The 22,735-nt window shown below is 35.4% G+C and overlaps 1 protein-coding gene across 2 annotated transcripts in view; it reads left to right on the top strand.

Annotated features, from left to right (window-relative positions):
* The window catches only part of EPRS1 (glutamyl-prolyl-tRNA synthetase 1), a 67,640-nt gene continuing 44,905 nt past the window's right edge, over positions 1–22,735 (top strand). Inside the window, exons 1-13 of one of the 2 annotated variants that reach the window (XM_036754243.1) lie at positions 73–215; positions 4,786–4,870; positions 9,566–9,665; positions 10,797–10,953; positions 12,811–12,950; positions 13,122–13,216; positions 14,466–14,592; positions 15,615–15,807; positions 16,296–16,467; positions 17,835–18,068; positions 19,242–19,326; positions 19,527–19,586; positions 19,880–19,900. In XM_036754243.1, coding sequence (XP_036610138.1) covers positions 170–215; positions 4,786–4,870; positions 9,566–9,665; positions 10,797–10,953; positions 12,811–12,950; positions 13,122–13,216; positions 14,466–14,592; positions 15,615–15,807; positions 16,296–16,467; positions 17,835–18,068; positions 19,242–19,326; positions 19,527–19,586; positions 19,880–19,900 — 1,515 coding nt within the window. In that variant the 5' untranslated portion in view covers positions 73–169. Of the gene's footprint in view, positions 216–4,785; positions 4,871–9,565; positions 9,666–10,796; positions 10,954–12,810; positions 12,951–13,121; positions 13,217–14,465; positions 14,593–15,614; positions 15,808–16,295; positions 16,468–17,834; positions 18,069–19,241; positions 19,327–19,526; positions 19,587–19,879; positions 19,901–22,735 lie in introns of both variants that reach the window. The other variant, XM_036754244.1, reaches the window with a different exon arrangement.

The raw sequence follows: 22,735 nt of genomic DNA, 5'->3' as shown, positions 1-22,735 counted from the left end.
GGCCGCTGCACCGGAAGTTTAGCGGACGGGGGTGGAGAGTGGGGAGGTGAAGCTGGGTGTGTCCCGCTGAGCTGGCAGGAGGAGCCTTGGCGACGGCGGCGCTGACGCGTCTCCTCTTCCAGTTGCTCACGCGTCCTTCTCCAGAGGCTTGACGGACTGACGGGCGGAGATGGCGGCGTTGAGTCTGACGGTGAACCCTCGAGACCCTCCGCTCGGTGAGTCTCCCACAGCCTTGTCCGGGAGGCATCAGCCGGGACCCTGGGTCAGGCTGAGAGGGTGGATGTTTCCCGGCCCGGGGACTTGAAAACATCCCAAGATGCTTTTTCTTCTTAGCACCTCCTCCTCTCCCCACGCTAGGCCCGAGCACCTGGCTTTTCCTTTGGGGGGGACTTTTTCGTTGCCGGGAGGGGGACCTCTGATCCCCCGACCCGGAGAACATGTTGATTGATGCCTTTCTGGCTCCTCATTGCTGAAAGTAGTTTCCTGGGCTCTCCTGGGTTCTCCCTGTGATGCTATTTAAAATGGCTCTTGCAAGGCTTGGATCGTCTCAGCTTGTGAAATGACACGTGGTGGGGTTTAATAATTGTTCGTGCTTTACTTCATGCATTTCCTTTCTAGCCGGGTCGCGAGCATTTACTGCCTATGCTCCAAGCACTGGGGAAAAAAGAAAGGGAAAGACTTTTTTATTTTTTAAACAATCAGTCTGTGTTCTCAGGGAACTCCCTGTCTAATGAGGGAGTACAGACTGAGTACCAACAAGCTGTCTGCGAGATAATTTGGTGTTAATCAACAGGGGGAAGACGTTAGCATTAAGGGCAATGGGGAAAAGCTGGGATTTTAGCTGGGACCTTAAGACAGGAGGCCGAGCTGACAGGATGGGGGTGCCCTCCCTAGTAATAGAAAAATTAGTAAAAGGAGAGGGGTGGGGGTGGGGACAGAATAATAAGTTTAGTTTTGAATATGTTGAGTTTGTTGGATATGCAGTTTGAGTTGTCCAATAGGCTTTCTGGGAGATTTGAGACAGAAGGTCACAAGAGATTATGGCTAGATACATAGATCTGAGAATCTTTTGCATAGAGATGATAGTTGGATCCGTGGGAGCTGATGAAATCACCAAGTGAATGAGAAAGTTGGAGACTCAGAACAGAGGTTTGGGGCCACCCACATTATCAGGGGACACCTAGATGAAGATCCAGTAAATGGATCCGAAGAACCAGGAATGAGCGGTGTCCTGAAAACCTGCAGAGACGGGAGTATAAAGAAGAATATGATGGATTGTCTCACAGGCTTGAGAGAGGTCAAGAAGAATGAGGACCAAGAAAAGACATGATTTGGCAATTAAGAAATCGTCGGTAACTTTGAGGAAAGCAGTTCCAACTGAATGATGAGATCTAAAGCCAAAGTAGAGTTAAGAGAGAAGAGGAAAGAAAGTGGAGTCATTGACTCTAGATAAGGAGTTTATCCATAAAAAGGGAGGATGGTTATAAAATAGTAGCTAGTGATGACGGACTGATCAAATGAGGGTTTTTTGAGGAGTCATGGGTGTGTTTGTAGGCATTAGGGAAGCGGCAGTGGACCAGAAGAGATTTAAGAATGAGAGATGAAATAATAAAAACAGACTGCTGGAGAAGATGGAATGGGATTCTCTCCCCCCCCCCCCCCCAGCTTCCCCCGTACTGTACTTCCTCTTAGTTTGGACTCTATACTGTATTGGCCCTGGGAAATGGGATCAAGGAAAGTGCTCAGCATTGCCTTTTGGGTGTCTGGTGACAGATTTATTGCAAGTGATGGGTACCTGGGACAGAGGCATACTGCAGGCCAGTACATTTGCTTCTCTGTTTATCCTGCAAAAATAGCAAGGTTCTGACCTGGCACCTCCTTACTTTGTTATCGGTTTGTACCACATTCAGGGTTGTATTTCAAACTTGGATAATGAACTTTTAGAGATTAAAACAAGAGTTATGATTTTGATGAAAAATTGTATCAAAATAAGATTGTAATTTTTCTAAGTCTGCCTTGCCACCACCAGTTCCCCCTCCTCCATCCTCCTTCTAAATTTTGGACTTGATACGCTGGTAAAATACACATATTATTCAAATCAGTTTTCATGTTGTTAACTCTTAATGGGCCTTTTAAATCTTTTAGAACAAAGATATTGTTAATAAATCTCATGTGGATATAGTAATGATATTTTGAATAGTACCAATAAATATAAAATTGATTTAAATATTCTTTTGAAGAAATAGGATATTGAATGGTGAGCAAGGTGAGATCCTTACCCTCAAATCTCATTATCTTAGATGTAATTTGAGGAAAAAAATAGAAGCTTCAAATCTCCTCTGAAATTAGGTATTTTAGAGACTACAAATAGTGAACAGCATTAAAAATTCACTTTAGTCAAACATCTGAACACGGTCTCTTTAAATGAGTAAATGATTATTCTTACAGCTGCAGTGTCTAACTAATTGTGCAAACTCTTAAAAGTAACATGATGGTGCACATTTTAATGTTTAACATACCCTGGCAGATTATATGCTTTTGTCTCCTTTACAAGTACCTCATAAGTTCCTTGTGCGTAGGATTCAATACTTATAGTTGTCAGCATAAGAGAACTTGATCAGAAGGGTCCTAGGATCGGAGATGTAGAGCTGGAAGAGGCCATCTCATGTAACTTCATTTTACAGGTTAGGAAACTGAGGCCGAGGGAGGCTAAGGGAACTTGTTTAAGGTCACATAGGTAGGAAGCCTTAGAGGCCAGACAGAGTTGAACCCAGGTTCAACAATATTTCCATTTATCATCCTATACAGAAGTTCTGAATTTTTTTCATCAAAAGACCTATGTCCTAATCCAGGCCCTGCCATTTATAAGCTTTGTGATTGTGCAAGTGATACCACCACTGTGATCGTCTTGTTTCCTTATGTGTAAAATGAAGGATTGAGCTTTTAGGTCATTGTCCACTCTAAGTCCTATCATTCAAATCTTACCATATTTCATTGTATTCTTCATAGTTGTCATTTCTTGTGGCACAGTATTCCACTTTCTAGTGGTTGGACATATTTCCAGATACATAATTTCCAGAGTTTTTAGCCATTATGGATATCTTTGCATAGCCACATTTTCTTTTTGCCTGTCAATAACAGCCTTAAGGTATAGTCCTAGTCATGTGATCACCAGCTCAAGGTGAAATAAGTTTAATAACTTTTATTGTATGATACCATACTGCTTTACGGAAAGATTGGATTTGCACCTGTACCATGGGTAATATGATGTTTCTCCACGACCTAGCCAGCATTAGATTTTTGTCATTTTAAACTTTCTGTTAGTTCAGTGGGTCTTTCAGAGTTTATCCGCATGCTGGATAAAGTAGTAGGCCTGGAGTTAGGAAAAGACCTGAGTTCAAATCCAGCCCTTGATACGTTCTGGATGAGTGACTGGATAAATCACTTAACATTTTTTTGCCTCAGTTTCCTCAACCAAAAAATGGAGATAGATAATGATGACACCTACCTCCCAAGGTTGTTGTGAGGTTAAAATGAGATAATATTCATAAAGTTCCTGATATATAGTAGGCATTATAGAAATGTTAGCCATTATTATATTATTATTGAAATTGGAAGGAACATTGTTCAAATTTTCTAAATTATCAAAACCCCAACAAAAACTATTTAAGTGTCAATGTTTTTTAAATTTGCATTTCTTCATTAGAAATTTTAAGTATTTCTCATGTGATTATTGATAATTTGTGCTTCTTTTGTGAATTGATATCCTCTGAGTGTCAGAGTTTAATAGTCAATAGAGGGCCTCCCTCAGAGTCAGAAAGACTTGATTTCAAGAATATTGCCTTCTTCAGTGATCCAGGAAGTGCACCAAGATTATAAATTGCAGAACATTTATAGATCCGCATTAGGGCTGGGGAGTCCTCTAAACTATGAAATCTCAGGTCTGAAGGAAAAAGCAAATCTTTTGATCACTTCTCTGTTGACTGGTTCTGATCACTTACCTAATTGGGGGTCACACCTCTTTCTGGAATCCCATCCTTAAAGGTCACTGTTTTATCTGCCCTTTGTATTGGATCATGTCTTTTTATGAGTATTGGTTTAGCCAGTGCAGATTCTACTGTCTTTTAAAATGTTTTTACTTAAGTATTTAGAGTTATAGATTTTAAAGATGGAAAGGAACTTCCAGGTCACATAGACATAACCTTTCATTTAACAGTTGGGGAAATTAAGACCCAAAGTCACTGACGTAGTAAGTGATAAGGCCAGGGTTTGAACCTAAATCCTCTGACCCAGAATCCCGTACTTCCCACTGTACCACATTGTCTCCTGTACCTGCTATACCAAATATTGTCACAATTTTGAATAGCACCGAGTTGATACACAAGTCTTCCATTTCTAAATTTTTTAGTTCTAGGGGAAGTTAGGTCTGAGAACTCAAGAATTATTTTTCTAAGGAGTAGTTGACTACATTATCCAATTTAAGAGATATAGGAGTAAGTCACTGTGTTTTCATGATGTTCTATGGCATCCTTGCCTTGAACAAGATGAAAGTTAACTTTAATGTTACATACCTACCTGGAAGCAAGTAGTCCTGGCTGAGCTGGTGCTGTTTCCTGATGTATATCCTTCCTTTAAGACAAAAGACTGTTTTGTATAAGTTCTTTTTAAAGAACTGCCTGTTTGCTTGATATATTTGTTTAGAGAACCTTTCAATCTGAAAGTTTGATGATTCAGGCTACAAATATGATCTAATATGAAAAAACTTTAAATTTTCTTCCATCGTAGGAGCTTTGTTGACAGTAGAACATATTAAAGATAATGTCAAAATTTCGATTGAAGAAGGAAAAGAGAACATCCTTCGAGTTTCTGAGTAAGTGGTTTTACATTTCTGTCCTCATTGCTTAGATTAACGTTTTTTAAATGTTAACAGAATTGGTTGTTTGAATTAAAAATAGTTATTTTTGCATGTTTGCATACCTGTTCCATGATTGTTAGAGGTGTTATTAATAAGGAATGCAATTACATTTAAAATAACAAGTGGAAATATATTGAGATGGTATTCCCAGATTTAGCCTTTTGAATATTCTATTAAAATCATGCGACTCATTCTTCACAGTCCCATTTAATTGTAGTATGACTTATAATGACTCAAGTTCATGTATTCAGCATAATATAACGAGGTGTATTTTCTCAACATCTCTCCTATGAAGATGTTTTATTATTCATTATCAATTTTAGATAAGGTTTGGTGTCTAATTTGGAGATCACAGCATCAAAAACAGTTATAGATGTATATACACTACTTTGCTATATACAGATTCAGTTGATATGATTTCTGTCTTCTCAGAGTTTATATCTTATGCCAAGTCATGCAAATAGAGAGATTGAGAATATAAAGACAAATGCAAAAACAAATATGTAAACAGTATGCACTTTCTTGACCATTCTAATTAAGCAGTACAGACTTTCCAAAAGATTCATAACATAGAATTTCAGGAAATTTTGACTTGTGAGCTCCATAGTGAGTATTCATGTTTACATGTTTCCCTGATGAATAATTTAGTTTTCAAAACATTTTGCACTGATCACTTTTTTGAAATCAGCTATTGATTTTTGTCATTGCTTTATAGAAATTTTAAAATAGTCTTAAATCTTTCAATGCTCTCAGAATATTTATACTGTATTTATACTTCTAAAAAGCTTAAGGTTCAATTGCCTTAAGGCTAATTATGTGTATCCATACTTATAAAACTTAGTCAAAGGTTCTCATCTCCTCTAACTTCTGGTATCACATGAAATCACATCTACAACTCCTTTTGTCTTTTTCTATCAAGTATCATTTAGTTTTAAATTTTAATGTTTTAATTTTATGATTATCATAAATGATTTTCCTTGTTATTAATGACACTGTTGTTTTAAAGTTTGCAGTGTACCTTGCGTATTTTATCTAATTTGAGCCCTGTGAGATTGATATTGCTGGTATTATTTTTTTCCATATAAAGATGAAGAAAATGAGTCCATTAGAGGTCAGATGACGTACTTACATAACTAGTGACTGTCTTGGGGAGTTTTAATCCAGGACTTCCTGATTCCAAGTCCAGCAATACCTCTACCATATTTTGACTTAACTTATTGACCTTCAGCAAACTTCCCAGTGGGAAAACTGTTCTAAACCACTTCATGAGGATAGAGATTGCTGTTGACAATGAGTCAGTAATAGCTTTATAATGGAAAGGGAGCACATTATGTTGACATTCAACACCATCCCGTTATGTAATGGCTACATAAAATTGATTTCTTGTAACAGTAGTACATTTTAAAATGGGAAATGAAATTTAAGAAACATCAGCTAAACTTGTTTCTCAACTGATGGCTTGGGATAAATGGATTCTATAACACCAAAAAGCTAAAACTGATATATTTAGGTACCAGCTGCAAAATCATTTGGGGTTATTTCAGATTTGATGGTCCTGCAGTTATTGGTTAAAATAGTTCTTAAATTCCCTTTGAAGAGTAGGCTTTTGAATCTGTTTTTAATCTTGCAGTTCGGGTATTCTGATGGAAACCAGAGTACATATACCTTATATTTACATGTTATTTTAAGATTGCTATAAATTATAATTAAGTCAGGCTATAGATCTAACATGGATTTATGTTGGGTAGACTCTTGCAAGATACTGTTTGTTCATTTGTTATATGTATGAGTTGGTTTGTCATAGTCTCTAAAAATAATCACTTTAACATAGAAATTAGAGGGTTTTAAAAAAATTTATTTTGACACAGGAGATAAGTCCTAGCAAATCCCTTTATAAAGGATATTTCTGGTAAGTACAAAGGACTGATTATTTATAGAAAAAAAGGTTACGTCCTTTAACTTTGGTAATATAATACTAATATTTGACTATTCTATTTGACCAGAGTACATTGCCTTTCTGTGTTGACTTTATTTACGTTGTTGGAGTCACACTACATATTTTTCTTTTGTATGAGCTCCACTTTGCATCACATTTTAAGTTTCCTCATGTTTTTCTGAATTCTTCATATTCATTGTTCATTATGGCCCAGTAGTATTTTATTCCATGCATATGCCTCAGTTTATCCAGCCATTCCCCAGGTGTTGAGACATACTTTGTTTCCAACTTTTGTGATCCTGAATAATGCTGCTGTGAATCTTTTTTCATAATAAAAATCTTTTCTTGTTAGTAACATCTATGGGATTCACTTTAATAATGGGATTATATTGGGTCAAAAGAGAAGAAGCCAGATTGTGTAAGACTTTAATTGTTAAACTAAGCTACTTATAGTTTATTCTTGAGACACAAGGGAACCACTGAAGATTTTTGAGCACATGAGTGACATAGTCATTAGGACAGTGATCTTAGAATCTGTTTGAAGGATGGATTACAGAGGAGAGAGATTCTAAGCAGGAAGATGCGTTAGGAGGCTATTACAATCATTTAAGTGAGATATAATGAGGGCCTGAACTCGGATGTTGGCCATGTGAACATGGGAATTGAGGGAGAATGAAAAGTCAAGAATGTTTAACCTAAGTGATTGTGAAAGGATGGTGGTACCCTCAATTAAAATGGGAAGTTTGCAGCAGGGGAAGATTTTGGGGAAGAGTGCACAGTTCTGTTTTAAACATACTGAGTGTAACTGGAGCTGAGCCACATTAGAATGTAATTAGGAAGTATTTAACAAGATAAATAAAAGTAGAATAAAACACAGATAATGCTAATTTTTGGTTTTCTGAGTCATTATGCAGCCTAAAAGGATCCCTTTCTATTTGAGTTTGACACCATTGGTCTCTGTGGCACTGGGAGGATAAGTAACTTGCCCAGCATCCCACAACCAGTATATGTCAGAGGTGGGACTCGCACTCAAATATCCCTGGTTTTTTGAGGCTGATCGCTATCCACCATGACACACTGCCTCTCATAATCAGTACAGACACACCTGTACTTTTCTTTTTTCCCAAGTAAAGGACAGTCTTTCTTTTTTTAAATTTTTTTTTTAATTTAGAACACTCAGTTCTACATAATTTTGAGTTCCAGATTTTCTTCCCTCCTTCCCTGCCTCCCTCCCCAAGACGTCGTGGAATCCGATATATCTTCTACATATAACTTCACATTGAACTTATTTACGCACTCATCAAGTTGTGGAGAAGAATTATGACCAATGGAATGAATCATGAGAAAGAAGAAACAGAACCAAAAAAAAAAACCCCAAAAACAAAAAGAGAGAAAAAAAGGGGGAAAAAAGGCGAGCATAAAATGTGCCTCAATCTGCATTCATACTTCATAGTTCTTTCTCTGAATGTAGATAGCATTCTCCACTGTGAGTCTTTTGGAGTTGTCTTTACACCTTGTGTTGCTGAGCACAGCAAAGTCTATCAGGGTTAGTCCTCACAGAATCTGTGGCTGTGTATGATGTTCTCCTGGCTCTGCTCTGCTCATTCAGCATTATATCGTGTAGGTTTTTCCAGGTTGTTATGAAGTCCATATCATCCCCATTCCATTACCTTCATATACCACAACTTGTTCAGCCATTCCCTGATTGATGGACATCCCCTTGATTTCCAATTCTTTGCTACTACCAAAGAAGCCACTATGAATATATTTGTGCACATGGGTCCTTTTCCCACTTGTGTGATCTCTTTGGGATACAACCCTAGAAGTGGTATTGCTGGGTCAAAGGGTATGAACATTTTTGTAGCCCTTTGGGCATAGTTCCAGATTGCTCTCCAGCATGGCTGGATCAGTTCACAACTCCACACCTATACTTTTAATGCATATTTATACAAAAATCAGTCTCCCAGAGATTGAGGGCTTATTATTTTCATGATTTATAGACATGGGAGAGACTTATGTAAGAGATTGGGTTAAATACCTGTAGTCAATACTAATGAGAGTAAGGTTCAAGGGATGCCCGTTGCCCACCCTGCCGTCTTTCCCTCCACTGTAAAAGGTCTTTTATGCCTCTTCATGTGAAATAATTGATACCACTTTTGACTAGGTAAAAGAGGCCATTCTTTCCCTCGTTTTTTACCTAGCCGTAATCACTGAAAGGGCATTGCCTCAGTCAAACTGAGACCTGGGAAAGGCTGAGGTTTCCCACTGTATCTTGGGCCATCTCCAGTCGTCCTAATCTATATCTTGCCACTGGACCCAGATAGCTCCAGAGGAGAAAGTGAGGCTGGTGATGTTGCCCAGCCCTGCTTCACTTAAATCTAATTCATTTGCAAGCTATGATATCACCTTCCTGATGGCATAGTTCTCTTTGAGAAAGAAGAAGAAACAATAACTATGAGTAGGAGTCACCCATAAATTTATGGCAACAATCCTTAGAGCCGTTACTTTTTGGTTTAGCCCACTGAGGTACATTACAGAGACTTTTTTAATTTAGTTGAGCATTTCAAAACTAAGTCGATACAAAGCAGAGTGGAAGGTAGAAGATGAGGAAACAATCGTACTAATTCAGTTGGTCTAATTATTGTTCACGTAATAATTCAAGTCAACCATAGCCAAGTGGTTTAAACACCCTTGTTTTCCTACTTGTATTTTAGCAATGTTACATTCACTGATGTGAATTCTATACCTCGCTACTTGGCTAGAGTTGCAACTTCAGCCGGGTTATATGGCTGTAACCTGATGGAGCACACTGAAGTAAGTCATCAACAATCCTTTCTAATTATTTTATCGTCTTGCATTCCTTCTTATTTGAGGATTTCATTATTCCTGCCCTTGCTTGATGTAGTGTTTTTATAGTTAGGATCTTAACACCTAGAATGCTGAATTTGTCTGTTTTCTTGTTTCTCCCCTCCCCCATATCGTTCTATTTATACTTGGATTTTCTCTTGTTTCCTTTCCCTATTATTTCCTACCATTTCTTCTAAAAAGTACATTTTGTTGATGCCTTTTATCTCTGCACTGTAGTCATTTTCCACTCTCCATTTTAGATTTAACCTTTCTTTGCTACTAAAAAGAAAAAGCACAAGCATCTAAAAGAAAAACCTGGTCTGAAAATATTTACAGTATTCTGTTCTAGTAGTAGAGAGGTTAAGAAAAGTCAGAAGAGCTATGGGGAATAGAATAGTCTCAATTAGGGAGGAATAAAAAGGACTATCTTGGTTCAGTGAAGAGCCAGTTTAGATTAGATAAAAAATTTGCAGTGGACCCTGTCGACATGGTTGTTTGATATTTAATATTCTAAAAAATTTCCAAGTAGAAAGTTAGGTTGTAAGTAAAGGGAATACTCTATACCACAAGAAAACATTTGGCATAAATTCAGCATAAAATACTTTTAGACTACTATAGATATTCAGAAAGTCACTGACTTATGCTGCAGTTTCTGGAATTATTGATAAGAGATTTTATGACTTGGATTTAATGGTTCCCTGATCATTTCTGACTACTCCTCTCCCCATTTTTGCACTCCATATTTATCATTGTGAACTTTTAAGGTCAGACCATTTTAAAATCCTTTACATTTTCTGTATCTACAAGATAAAGATTCTATTAAATTTGTGTAAGTAGAACTATTTTGCAATAAGTTTTTAGATACTTGTGCTATTTGGAAGCAAGGAGAGGGTGTCTTTCCATGATCCTTCTTGTAAAAGTAGTCTGATATTTAGTAAGCAATACTAGTGTGATTTCTTTAGATAAAGAACATACAGCTCACAAAATCTTGACTGTTCTATTGCCTTTGTTAACTAGACTTTCTTTGTGATGTTTCAAACAAATACTAAGTGTTGAAATGTGATTCAGTCTTATCTCTTCTTTTTTCTCTTCCACTAGATTGACCATTGGTTGGAATTCAGTGCTACAAAATTGTCTTCTTGTACACTGTTTACTACAGGAATCAGTGAGCTCAATCACTGTTTGTCTCTGAGAACATACTTAGTTGGAAACTCATTGAGCTTAGCAGACCTGTGTGTTTGGGCCACGCTAAAAGGTACGTCTGGTCTTTTTTAAAGCACTTTAAATTTGCTGTTACTATGTGCCATTAGTTTATCATTTCTCTCCAGATTTTTAGTCCCATTATTACAGAGAAATTTAAGGTAGGATAATTTTGGGTCCTATATATAATTTCCATTTTTGAGACAAGAATCCTACTCTATTGTGTTTTTGTAGACTAGATTGCTTTGAAAATGAAGACTGCATTGACATATATCATGAAAATATTTTGCTATTTTCTGCATTAATGTTCCAAGTTTTTCTAGGCTAATTGCTTAATGAATCAGGAGCAATAATTTCATCAGATAAAGTTTTGTTTGCTAAATCGAATTAAGTTACGGAATGACTTTATTACATAACATTATATTATTAAGAAAGTATATGCAGTCCTCAGCTTATGAATGCCTGACTTACACATGACACATGAAAGGCCCCCACAAAGCCACAGCAAAAAAAGCACTCCAATCAGAACACTCTTAAATATTCTTAAAATTGTGAGGGCTGTGTGTGTGTGTGTGTGTGTGTGTGTGTGTGTCTGTGTCTGTGTGTCTGTGCCCGTGTCTGTGTGTGTGTTGCATATAATTAACTCCTCCAATGGGGTCCTCACCTTTCCAGTTGACTTTCTCTAGATACTCCCCTAACTCTCCTCCCTCTGCTTTTCTTGCCCCTGATAATTTTTCTCTATTCCCCACTTTCAAATCAACAAACAGAAGAAAAACAACTTCCTATTGTCAGAGATGTTAATAGTGCAATCTCCCAGATTCAGACTAGTCTTTAAGATTTTAATGTTCTTGACTGTTTAGATGTACAGTAAAATCTGCAGATTCTTCTGGTCTACCATGGAATGAATACATAGGTAGAAGGGAATGAGCCAGTAGATAAAGAAAAGTATGAGTAAGAGGAAAGTGGCTTGAAGGTAACCTAGACTATGCTGGTAGAACACTGACTCTTACAAAGTCCTACCAAGAAGGAAAGTCTTTGAATGTGGGCTCAAGGACAAGCCTAGGAATGAGTGAAGAGACTGACCTGTAGGTTGGTCAAGTGAATTTTTTAGCCAGAGCAACTCATAGACAACTGTCTCCTAAGACATGGAAGGTTGACATTCTGCATAGAGAGAGCACCTGCACTGGCAGCATCATAGACACTTAAAGTCTTTAAGAACAAATTTGCATATGACTTTTACCAAATGTGCCTTATTGTGGCTAGGAGTACATCCAGAATGGCTCTGGGCATGGCATAGAAACCCTCTGACTATGCTGAGTTATTCATACCTGAGAAAATGGTTTGGAATTATTAGTAAGTTGTTTAGAAAGACATTAAAGAATAGATATATATAATACAATCTTTTGGTATTTAATTTTGACATCAATACTGATGAAATTTCATAGTCTTAAAAAATTATAATCAGTTGAGCCAATCAGCAAGTTTTCATTAAGTGCCTGATCTGTGCCAGGCACCAGAGATACAGATACAAAGAACGAAATAAACTCTGCTTGCAAAGACCTGAGAGTCTGATGGAGGAAATACGCAGAAGCTACAATCTTACCCTATTCTCAGAACTGTTCTGGTTGCAATTCTATTTTGGCGTGGCATTGTGGGGTTCTCATAAAATGGGAAAAAGTTAAGTTGGGCTAAATAAATGTTGCTGGACTCAGACAAAATTTGCCAGAGTCATGCATGTTTTATAGAGATAGCAAAAATGTCACCGTGTCTTAAATAATCTACCATTTACAGTCCATTACAGAAGTATTGTTTTCATTGATTTAGCTGCCTTAAATTGAGTCATTTTAGGAACTCAACTTTTGAAATTGTAAGGTTAGTGAATTGTTTGTTTAAAATGTGTGTTTGTCAACAGGAAATAATAAATGGCAGGAGCAGTTGAGAGAGAATGTGGCTCCACTTCACGTAAAGCGCTGGTTCGCCTTTCTTGAAGCCCAACATGCATTTCAGTTGGTTGGTACCAAATGGAATATTGCTACACCCAAAACCAAAGTGGTAAGTAGAATTATAGTTATTTGGTACTGCTTAAGAAGAAAACATTGTGAAGATTTTGTATTTTGTTGCATATTTCCTTTACCTTTAGAATTTTGTACCCCTCAGACTTTGGTGATTTTATTAGTTGAGTGGGCAAAACAGCTAACTCCATAAATGTTCATTTGTTTTAAGGCAACAGAAAAGAAATTGGACATTGGAAAATTTGTCGAGCTTCCAGGTGCAGAGATGGGCAAGGTTGTGGTCAGATTCCCTCCTGAGGCCAGTGGGTAAGATAATGTTTTTAAGAATCGTTTGTATGATTGAGATCAAATAGGTCTAGTACAACTTTAAAAAAATTATCTATTATAGTTCAGCATATGTAAAACATTGTATTTGTTAAATTAAGATATCCCAGAAGCATTGTTAGATAAGTTCATTTTTAAAATTTATGCCATTTTTATTTGGTTAAAATAAAAAAAGGGGAAACATTCAGGCAGATTTTTAAAAATATATTGGAAAGCTCTAGAAATGAAAAACTGTCTGCATCTGTCTTCATTTTGAGTTTTCATTGCAAAACTATTCTGTATAATAAAGGTTTTGTCCCTTTGGTCTTTTTCTCTTCCCTATTCGTTCCTTATTTGCTGCCCACTAAAATGTCATTTATAGCAAATGGTGTTAGTAATATTCATCTACACTCAGATGTAGCCACATTATCAGGATGAATGAGAGAAATAATAATGACTAGGACAGGGGTGGGGAACCTGCATCCTCAAGGCTACCTGTTGTCTTCTGGGTCCCTGGGTGCAGCCTTTTGAGTGAGTCTAAGTTTTATTTTTATATTTTATATTTTATATTTACTATTAAGGGGATTTATTCTGTGAAGCTTGGATTCATTCAAAGGGCTCCATTTGAGGACCTAAGAGGGCCACCTGTAGCCTCGAGGCCACAGGTGCCCCATCCCTGGGCTAGGATGGTAGTGTCCATTTCTAACTAAAATTTCTAATAGGAAAAAATCTTCTGTCATTTGTGGTTCTCTTCTTGTTTGTTCCACGTTTCCTAGTGGTCAGCTTCCAAGACATTAAATGATGCTTTTTGCTTCCCAGTACAAGACAGGAGGACAAGCAGCAAAACAGGCAGCCTATGCCAGTACTATTATTTATATTTATCAAGTTATTTTTATATGTGCTATTAGGGAGCAGTGAGAGTTTGATATGTTAGCAATGTGCCTCCAGCTTTTTAACAAAGTCACTTTTTTGTGTCAGTTAAAAAAAAATCACAAGTAGTATATAATATTTATATACATATCACCTCTTAAGTTTGTACATATGGAATTAACACTTGCATGTATTTAATTTACTAATGTAATCTTTTAATCTTATGTGTTAGTATGTTATATACATATATGTGTGTGTATATATACACATACACATATATATATATCCTTTTATTAGAATGATCATAATATAAATAGACCATCTTTTACAAAGTTTTTAAAGTACTTTAATGAAATTTCTTTGTGAAACATTTCTGTTTTAGTTACTTACATATTGGACATGCAAAAGCTGCTCTTCTAAACCAGCACTACCAGGTTAACTTTAAGGGCAAACTAATCATGAGATTTGATGACACAAATCCAGAAAAAGAGAAGGAAGATTTTGAAAAGGTAAATTAAGAATGTCATGATCACCTACTGAATGATCTGTTGGATAAATTCATTAAAATTAAAGATGACCCAGTGCTTTGGTCATGGATTTTAACTAGAAGTGAAGACCGCCCTTTTATCTTTTTATTTCCTGCACATTACATTTCTCAAGTCCAGGCAAAGAAATAATGACGTTCAGTACACATAACTTATTTTTTCCATTTCTCTTCAAGTCTTCTATGTTTTGTGCTAAGTATGATAAGAAATAGAATTTTGCAGTCCTTTTTATGTAATACGCTTTTTTGCTTTCGATGGAAAATTGTCTTGGAGAAACAACAAAACCTTAAAAAAAGTAGGTGAAAAAATGTTAAAGTTTCCCAATATACTCATGTTATCTTCATTCAGAAGCATCATGTCATCACACAGGAGACAGGTGAACTCATCTCTGTCAGGTTAATACTCAGTAATTGTTCAGTAATTAGTAATCTCTGTCATGAGGTCGTATTTTTGTCAAAAGGGAATGGGTATGATGATGCAGTGAAAGTCCCTCACCTTTTTTTCCTTCTGACAATCTTCTTTCTCTTCTTTCTCATCGCTCACTCATTGGAGATGAAGAGAATGACACTTATCTCATAACTTAATTTTCTGCCAAATCATCCTGGTTCTGGAGTCGGGACCTAAGTTCAGATCTTGCCTTTGATCTACCTGTGTGACTCATGAGGAAATTACTTATCTGCCCTTGGCTTCAATTTTCTCGTTTTCAAATTGATGATGGAATTAGATTAAACAAGTTTGTTAGTCCCTTCTAGCTCAATGATGTTTTCAAATAGTATAAAGTGCTGCCCGTTAATTTATTCAGGCTATGTAAAAGGGCCCCAACACATTGAATACTTTATGGCCTCTGTTCTCCTGTTGTGTAGTTTATATATTTTTATCAGTGCTTGACAAATCAAGGGAAATTCAGTTTGTAAAAGGGATAGTACCCATGTGTGTCTGTTTACTGAACCAATAAAATAAAACTAAAGTTTGGGTTTTTATTTCAGGTTATCTTAGAGGATATTGCTATGCTGCATATCAAGCCAGATCAATTTACTTATACATCTGATCATTTTGAAACAATAATGAAATATGCAGAGAAACTTATTCATGAAGGAAGAGCTTATGTAGATGATACCCCCGCAGAAGAAATGAAAGCAGAACGTGAACAGAAGAAAGAATCTAAGCATAGGAATAATTGTAAGGTGCACTTGGTCCGTTATACATCAAACTTACTTTATGTTAGTGGAATGTGCCAGTCTTCTTTTTTACTAAAAACTAGTAATCCTACTTTGAATGTATTCAATTTATTCAAATGCATTGCTTTCCTCTCCATGCCAGAATAACTAAAAAATGTTTCCTCCCTGTATGACCTCGAGGAAATCCCTTAACCTTCTTGAGCTTCAGTTTCTTTTGGACCCAAATGGCTTCTGAGGTCTCTCTCAGCTCTGTCTATATGGGCTTCTGAAGCTAAAAAGAAAAAAAAAATATTCCTCGTACAAGAGATTGAAACAGTTTAGTTTCATATTGATGTAGTATATACAAGGTTTACAGACTCTCCTTTTCCTTCTTTTTTTGTTAAAAAAAACCCCATGAAATATTATGAGATATCATGGTAGTCTTTGAGAAGAAATTTGAACCACATTAGTAATGCTTTGGCTGAACTGTAGTAAATCTTTATTCATTAGCCATTGAAAAGAATCTACAGATGTGGGAAGAAATGAAAAAAGGAACCCCATTTGGTCAGACCTGCTGTTTAAGAGCAAAGATTGCCATGACTAGTAATAATGGGTGCATGAGAGACCCAACTCTTTACCGTTGCAAAATACAACCACACCCACGAACTGGAAATAGATACAAGTAAGTTCATCTTTTTCATGCTCAGCATTTCCTTGTGCCTTTTTCTCTTTCCTATCATGTACCACCCAGATACCTGCAGTGAGTTATTTTTATGTATTCTTGAGTTTGTATTTCATAGGGAAGCACATCCAAATTTCTCCACCTAGTACTGAGAAAGATTAAGGAACCTTCATTGAAAACCTTGATTTTTTTCTGATTTTTAGTTTTTAGTTAAAAAAAATAAAATTGAGGAATAAAAGATGAATAACATATAGATTGGTTGTTTTTTCTCATTAACTGTTTTAAGTCTGGAAGTAAACTACTAAGATGTTTATGTTTATTATGGATCCCTTGGTATTGGAAATTTGTAAAAAGTTGAAATGAAGCTGGAATGAATTTGATTTTTCAGAAATCCAAAAAGGAGTTAACTTTAATTTTTCCCTCTCCCTCATTTTCTCTATTCAGTTATTTAAGTCTTACCCAGTCTACTACTATCCTAGTGTAGGTCCTCATAACCTCTTGCCTAGGCTATTGCAATAGCAATATTTGTCTTGACTAGGCAAGTTTATTATAGTTTGTATTATGGAAGGATGATGGGTAAATGTCCAATTTATCACCAGTGGTTTTTGAGTAGGGTTGTTGGCTTTGTTGATTTTAGTTTTGTAGAATTGCTTTTGAAAATCTTAGAAAATTGTGTTCTTACCCTATTCTGATTATTTTCTAAACTTCAGAAAATATTTCTTGCACATTTTGTCTTAATATTCTGTGGTTGGTTACTATAATATAATAACAATGTTTTAAGTTTTAATGCAATCAAAATTAAAACCATGTGGGAAAGGTTTTTGTTTTAATAAAAGTTTTCAGAAGAAGTATTTTTAAAAGGATTTAATTACTAATTTTATCTGACCTTTTTTAAAAATCATTTTATATGTTGGGATGAAACATTTTAACATTCTCTGCCTAGCTAATGAAATCATTTAGATCTTTAATCCTAACAAAGATGAATTGCTTATTCTCCAGAATAGCAATATTAGAGAGCATCAATGACAATTTCCTTAAATGATTATGACATGACCTGCTAGTTATTGCTTATTTCAATTCTACACATCACATCAAGGAACAAAAGTACTAGCCAATTGTTATAGAATTGTTATAGTAATCCCAAAGTTCATTTTACTGCTGAATATTGAGAATGAGTTGAATATGTACACTCAGTTTTCAGCAAGTTTGGCTTGGATTCCTGGGAAATCAACAAATTATGTTTGTTTTTATTATTTATATTTGTTTTGGGGAAGACTGCTTATTTAATTAATACTATTATTCCATCTAGAGTAAAGGTAGTAAGAATGTTTTTGTTGATCAAAAAACTTTTCATTCTTTTCCCCCAGCATTTATCCTACATATGATTTTGCCTGCCCAATAGTTGATAGCATTGAAGGTGTTACACATGCTTTGAGGACAACAGAATACCATGACAGAGATGATCAGTATTATTGGATTATTGAAGTATTGGGCATAAGAAGACCATATATTTGGGAATATAGTCGTCTAAATTTAAACAACACTGTGTTGTCTAAAAGAAAGCTCACGTGGTTTGTCAATGAAGGACTAGTTGATGGATGGTATGTTTTATGTTATCTGGTATTGAAAGAAAGCATGTGAATGGATACTGTTGACAAATCACACATGTGTGGTTTCTGTGGTAAAGAAGTCTATATATTTTTTTCAAAAATAATTTTTATTGTTTTGCTTTTTACCATATATTTCCACTCCCTCCAAGAAAAACATTTCTTTTGACAGAGAAATAGAAAAAAAAGGAAGAAAGGGGGGAAAAAGTTGTTTTTTTTTTATGGGAAAGGTTGACATTTGTAAGCAAATAAAAATGACAAGTCACAACCTTTCTGAGCCACACTTATTTATAAAATATTTACATTCTGTTTCATAGGGTTGTTGTGAGGGAGACACTTTTTCCTATGAAAATATAAACTGCTGCAATTATTAAGGATGATAATAAATAGAATTGTCTTAAATTCGATCTCTTTGAAATGGATTGGCATGTATTATGTTAAGGTCATGGTTCATTCTTGGTGTGTTGTTAACATAGGTAGTATATCCTAAAATAAGTAGGACAGGCCTAAGTACTCAAATATTTGTTGCATGAAGTACATATCCATGTATGTTGATGAAACTACTGTTACAGTGCCATGGAACATACTTGAGTACAGACCCTAATAGATATCATCCCAGTCCCCCATCCAAGATGGCTTACTTATTGAAATCCAGAAGGACTTCTTGTTCTGTATATCAGAAGAAGTCTTGAGTGTTTTCTCATTGTAATAATGATTATTCTATATTAAGGTGTGATCTATCCCATCAGTACTATTCATTCTAGAAGTGATGATAATGCAGCTAATTTGTGGGATTGAATCCATAGGGAGGCAGTGTGGTATGGTAGAAAGAATACTAGATTGGGAGTTGGAAGACCTGGGTTCTAATCCCACTTAATAATTGTGTCACCATTAGCAATTAACCTTTCTTGACCTGTTTTCTCATCTCTAATAATGAAGGAGTTGACCTAAGTAATCTTAGAGGTCCTATTTAACTCTTACATTTCATGATTCTGCTACTTTGGCCTCATTAGTACCATTCTCCACTCTGATAAGGTAAACAGCTCAGCCTCAAAATATAATGCAATATAATGCATATTATTTGAAGATTTACTACATTTCCATGTATGTTCTAACTCTTCATATAACAGAAGTTCCTGAATCACTAATGCTTTACTCATCTTTCAGGGATGACCCAAGGTTTCCCACAGTTCGTGGTGTACTGAGAAGAGGAATGACAGTTGAGGGACTCAAACAATTTATTGCTGCCCAAGTGAGTTGCATTAGTTTCTTTTGTGCTGAAGTAAGGCTGTTAACCTGTTTACTTTTCTATCGTCTTTTTTTTCCATGTAAATGCAAAGTCAGGATTAAAACATGAAAAATAATGGATTAGGATTTTAATGGCTCATTTTCCAGTTAGATGTTTTAAGAATATTTCCAAGCTGCTAAAATGTTGTAATTTTTTTTTTCTAGGGCTCTTCACGGTCAGTTGTTAACATGGAATGGGATAAAATATGGTCATTTAACAAAAAGGTACATATTAGTTTCACTTCTTGTTTTTACTTTTTGTGCTTTATTCTTGAATATTGTAATAAATTTGAAATTCACTGGAGTGCCTGTATAAAGAAGAAATCAAAGAAGTTGATTGCATCATTTTGCATACCTTCAGGAAAATGGAATGTTTCACTTTGTCTAATATAGTAGCACTAAACATATTAACTTGCCAAAAACAGTAGCAAAGTGTTTTTAACAGAGTTTTGTGGAAAGGTAATTGTTCTTGCTGTGATTCTTATGAACATTCTGCATTTCATTTTTCTGCTTTCAAGCTGCGAGCTATCTGTAAGAAGGTATTACTTAATGTTTTTGTTCGCCTTAGCACATAGCTTTCGGCACCATAAACATGTAATCGGAGATGCCATTATGCTGCTTTGTAGCACAATCACATTTATAGAAAGGAAAACAGTTGCATTGTGTATATGCAGTGAAAATACATTATTCCTATTTTATTTAAGTTCTGTCCTCTGGTGTCCTTAGTTTCAAAGGGAAGATCTAATAATTACATTAACTGCTTTTCCCTTCCGTGGTGAGAGGACATAGGAATTTTCAATCAGCACATTTCATTAAATTTCATGGATTTTGATAGTTCTTTAATTTAATTTTCTGTGCCTTATTGTATTGTACTCGTTTTGATGTTTCCCAACTGAATGACAAACAAGGAATACTGCATCTTGACATGATTCATTATTAATTGGCAACAGATTGCTTGGACACTATAATAAGGCGAATCTTTTTTAGAATGCCAACTTTTAAGCTATGGTTTCTGTGATTGTGCGTGTTTTGTGGACTTTTTTTTTGGATTGTTGCTTGAATTTGCTGATGCCTTGCCCTGTTTGAGAAGTAGTAGCTTGTCTGGCATGTGTTGTATTTTTTTCCTTTTGTATTTGGTCAGTAGAGCACATCAAGGAATTATCAATTGGTTCTTTCTGTTGCTGCAGTTATGAATCATAGAATGAAAATTTAAGAACAAAGTTAATGTTACCATACTTTTATTAAAAATTAATATTTATTTTGACCCAGTAATCCACAAGCACCATTCTTAAATCTTTGTCATGATTTCAAATTTAGAATGGTGGTAAAGCTAAAATCATCCTGGTGTGCAAGGCAACAGCTTTATACTGCCCTCATTGGTGTCTTCCTTCCCTGCATCTTCTTATGATGAAACTCACTGAAACTTCCTTCCATAGTCTTTGTATTCATAGAACATATTAGAATTTATAACAAGAGCAAAACAACAACAACATCCTTCCTCTCAGACTAAAACATAATCCAGGAGCAGAAGGGTAAATTTAACCTTGGGGATTAAAGCAGTTCATCTGGCAGCTGCCTTATCAACTTTGGGCAAAACTAAAAACTTAAGTTACAAGCATGTTTGGAAAGAGACAACTAAAACCAGAGAGTAACAAAAAGAATGATTGATATTATTAACACTAAGGTGAAAATAACATCTTTGTTTCATAAATCTGAATTTTCATTCTCATTGAATTATTATAGCAATAATATCAATAACCAGTTAGTAATGTTAACTGACATATGTCAGTGAAGTTTGCAAAGTACTTTATGTATGTTATCTTCTTTGACCCCCTTGTGAGATACATACTACAGATATTAATATTCCCAATTTACAGATGAAAAATCCTGAGTTTTATATAAATTAAGTGATTTGCCTATGATTATATAATTTGTAAATACCAGGTTTCTTAACCTCAGCTCTAGTACTCTATCTCTTCTAATGGTATGCTGTATGCTTTCTTAGTCATGTAGAGTAGTTTGAATAACGTAAAATATTGGCTCTTGACACTGGAGAAAACATTTCAGATACAGATGTTATTTGTTTCATTATTTTGAGAAGGTTTCAAATAATTTAATGTTGAATTTTGAGTTCTTTCAAAACAAGCATCACAGCTTTGAAATAATTTTGAAATGTAATTAACTCCATCAAGACTTTGTTTACCATGAATTTCTAAAGTTCTGTATACAGTTTCAAAAAAAATAAAATATAACAGCTTTCCCTCTTAGCACATATTAAGTGCTTAATAAATGGTTTTTCCTTTATTCCTAGCCCACAAAGCTTTATAAACTTTGTTACCTAGAGACAGATTATTGTCTTCTACATTACTATTGACATATTGCCTAATGTTTAATTAGTTTGATATAATCTAATTTTCTTTTTTAACTTTAGTGTCTCCCCCTTCCCCCTTTTTTTAAACAGTGAGAATATACTTTCTCTTCTCTAGTGAAGGTATAAGTCATCAAATGTAAAGAGAGGCGATATTGCCCATTTCTAGCATGGAGTTGTGAGCAGTAATGAAGCTATAGACCTTTTCCAACTTTTGAACCATACCTTTCCAATGTGGCTTCATTATTTTCCTATAAATTCCTAAAATGCTAGAGCCTCCTGCATTCAAAAGGAAATTCAAATGTACCTGCAGAAATAAAAAATGGATACATTTTTGAATTACTATTATTTTGGGTACCTACATATACTTCCCATACAATTGAATTTGGATTAATGTTAGTAGTTATAAATCTACCCTACCATAATACCTGTTCTAACATCATAACACACACACATATAGATATATATATATAACATTATTTCTAACTAACTGACCCTGTGATGTTTCATCTAACATGTTTTTGAGGAATCAGTTAACACTAAGCAGGATATGTTTATATCCTCTAGTTGTTTTCCCTCCTGTGTTTTTTGTATCCCTCAAATACTGTTGTGTTTTTCCTGGACAACTTTAAGCTGAACTGTGAAGTTAAAAAAAAATGCCATCCCCCAAATGTAGAAAACCCATGATCTATTTTAAAGATGGAGTAGGTTTAGAACACAGCTAGTGTGACTACTAAAAGTAATCTACAGTTTATTCGTTTTTAGTGTTGTATTACGAGATTGCCTTATTATAGTGACCTAATGCTATTCTGCATTTAAATATATTGCCTAATGATTTGTTTAAAGTGAAACTAAATCATAAAATATGCATATTTCTTTAAAATTGCTCCCCTTCTACTACCACCCTCAGCAGAAGTCTACTGGCAGATTTAGGATATTTACCTATAGGGTATAATTATTTTCTGATGCCCAATAGGAAGACTCATGTCTAGATATTTGAAGTGTG

The sequence above is a fragment of the Trichosurus vulpecula genome, chromosome 4 (assembly GCF_011100635.1).
Source record: "Trichosurus vulpecula isolate mTriVul1 chromosome 4, mTriVul1.pri, whole genome shotgun sequence".
Taxonomy (NCBI): Eukaryota; Metazoa; Chordata; class Mammalia; order Diprotodontia; family Phalangeridae; genus Trichosurus; species Trichosurus vulpecula.
The sequence above is the reverse complement of the archived record's forward strand: the minus strand, read 5'-3'. Positions and strand labels throughout refer to the sequence as shown.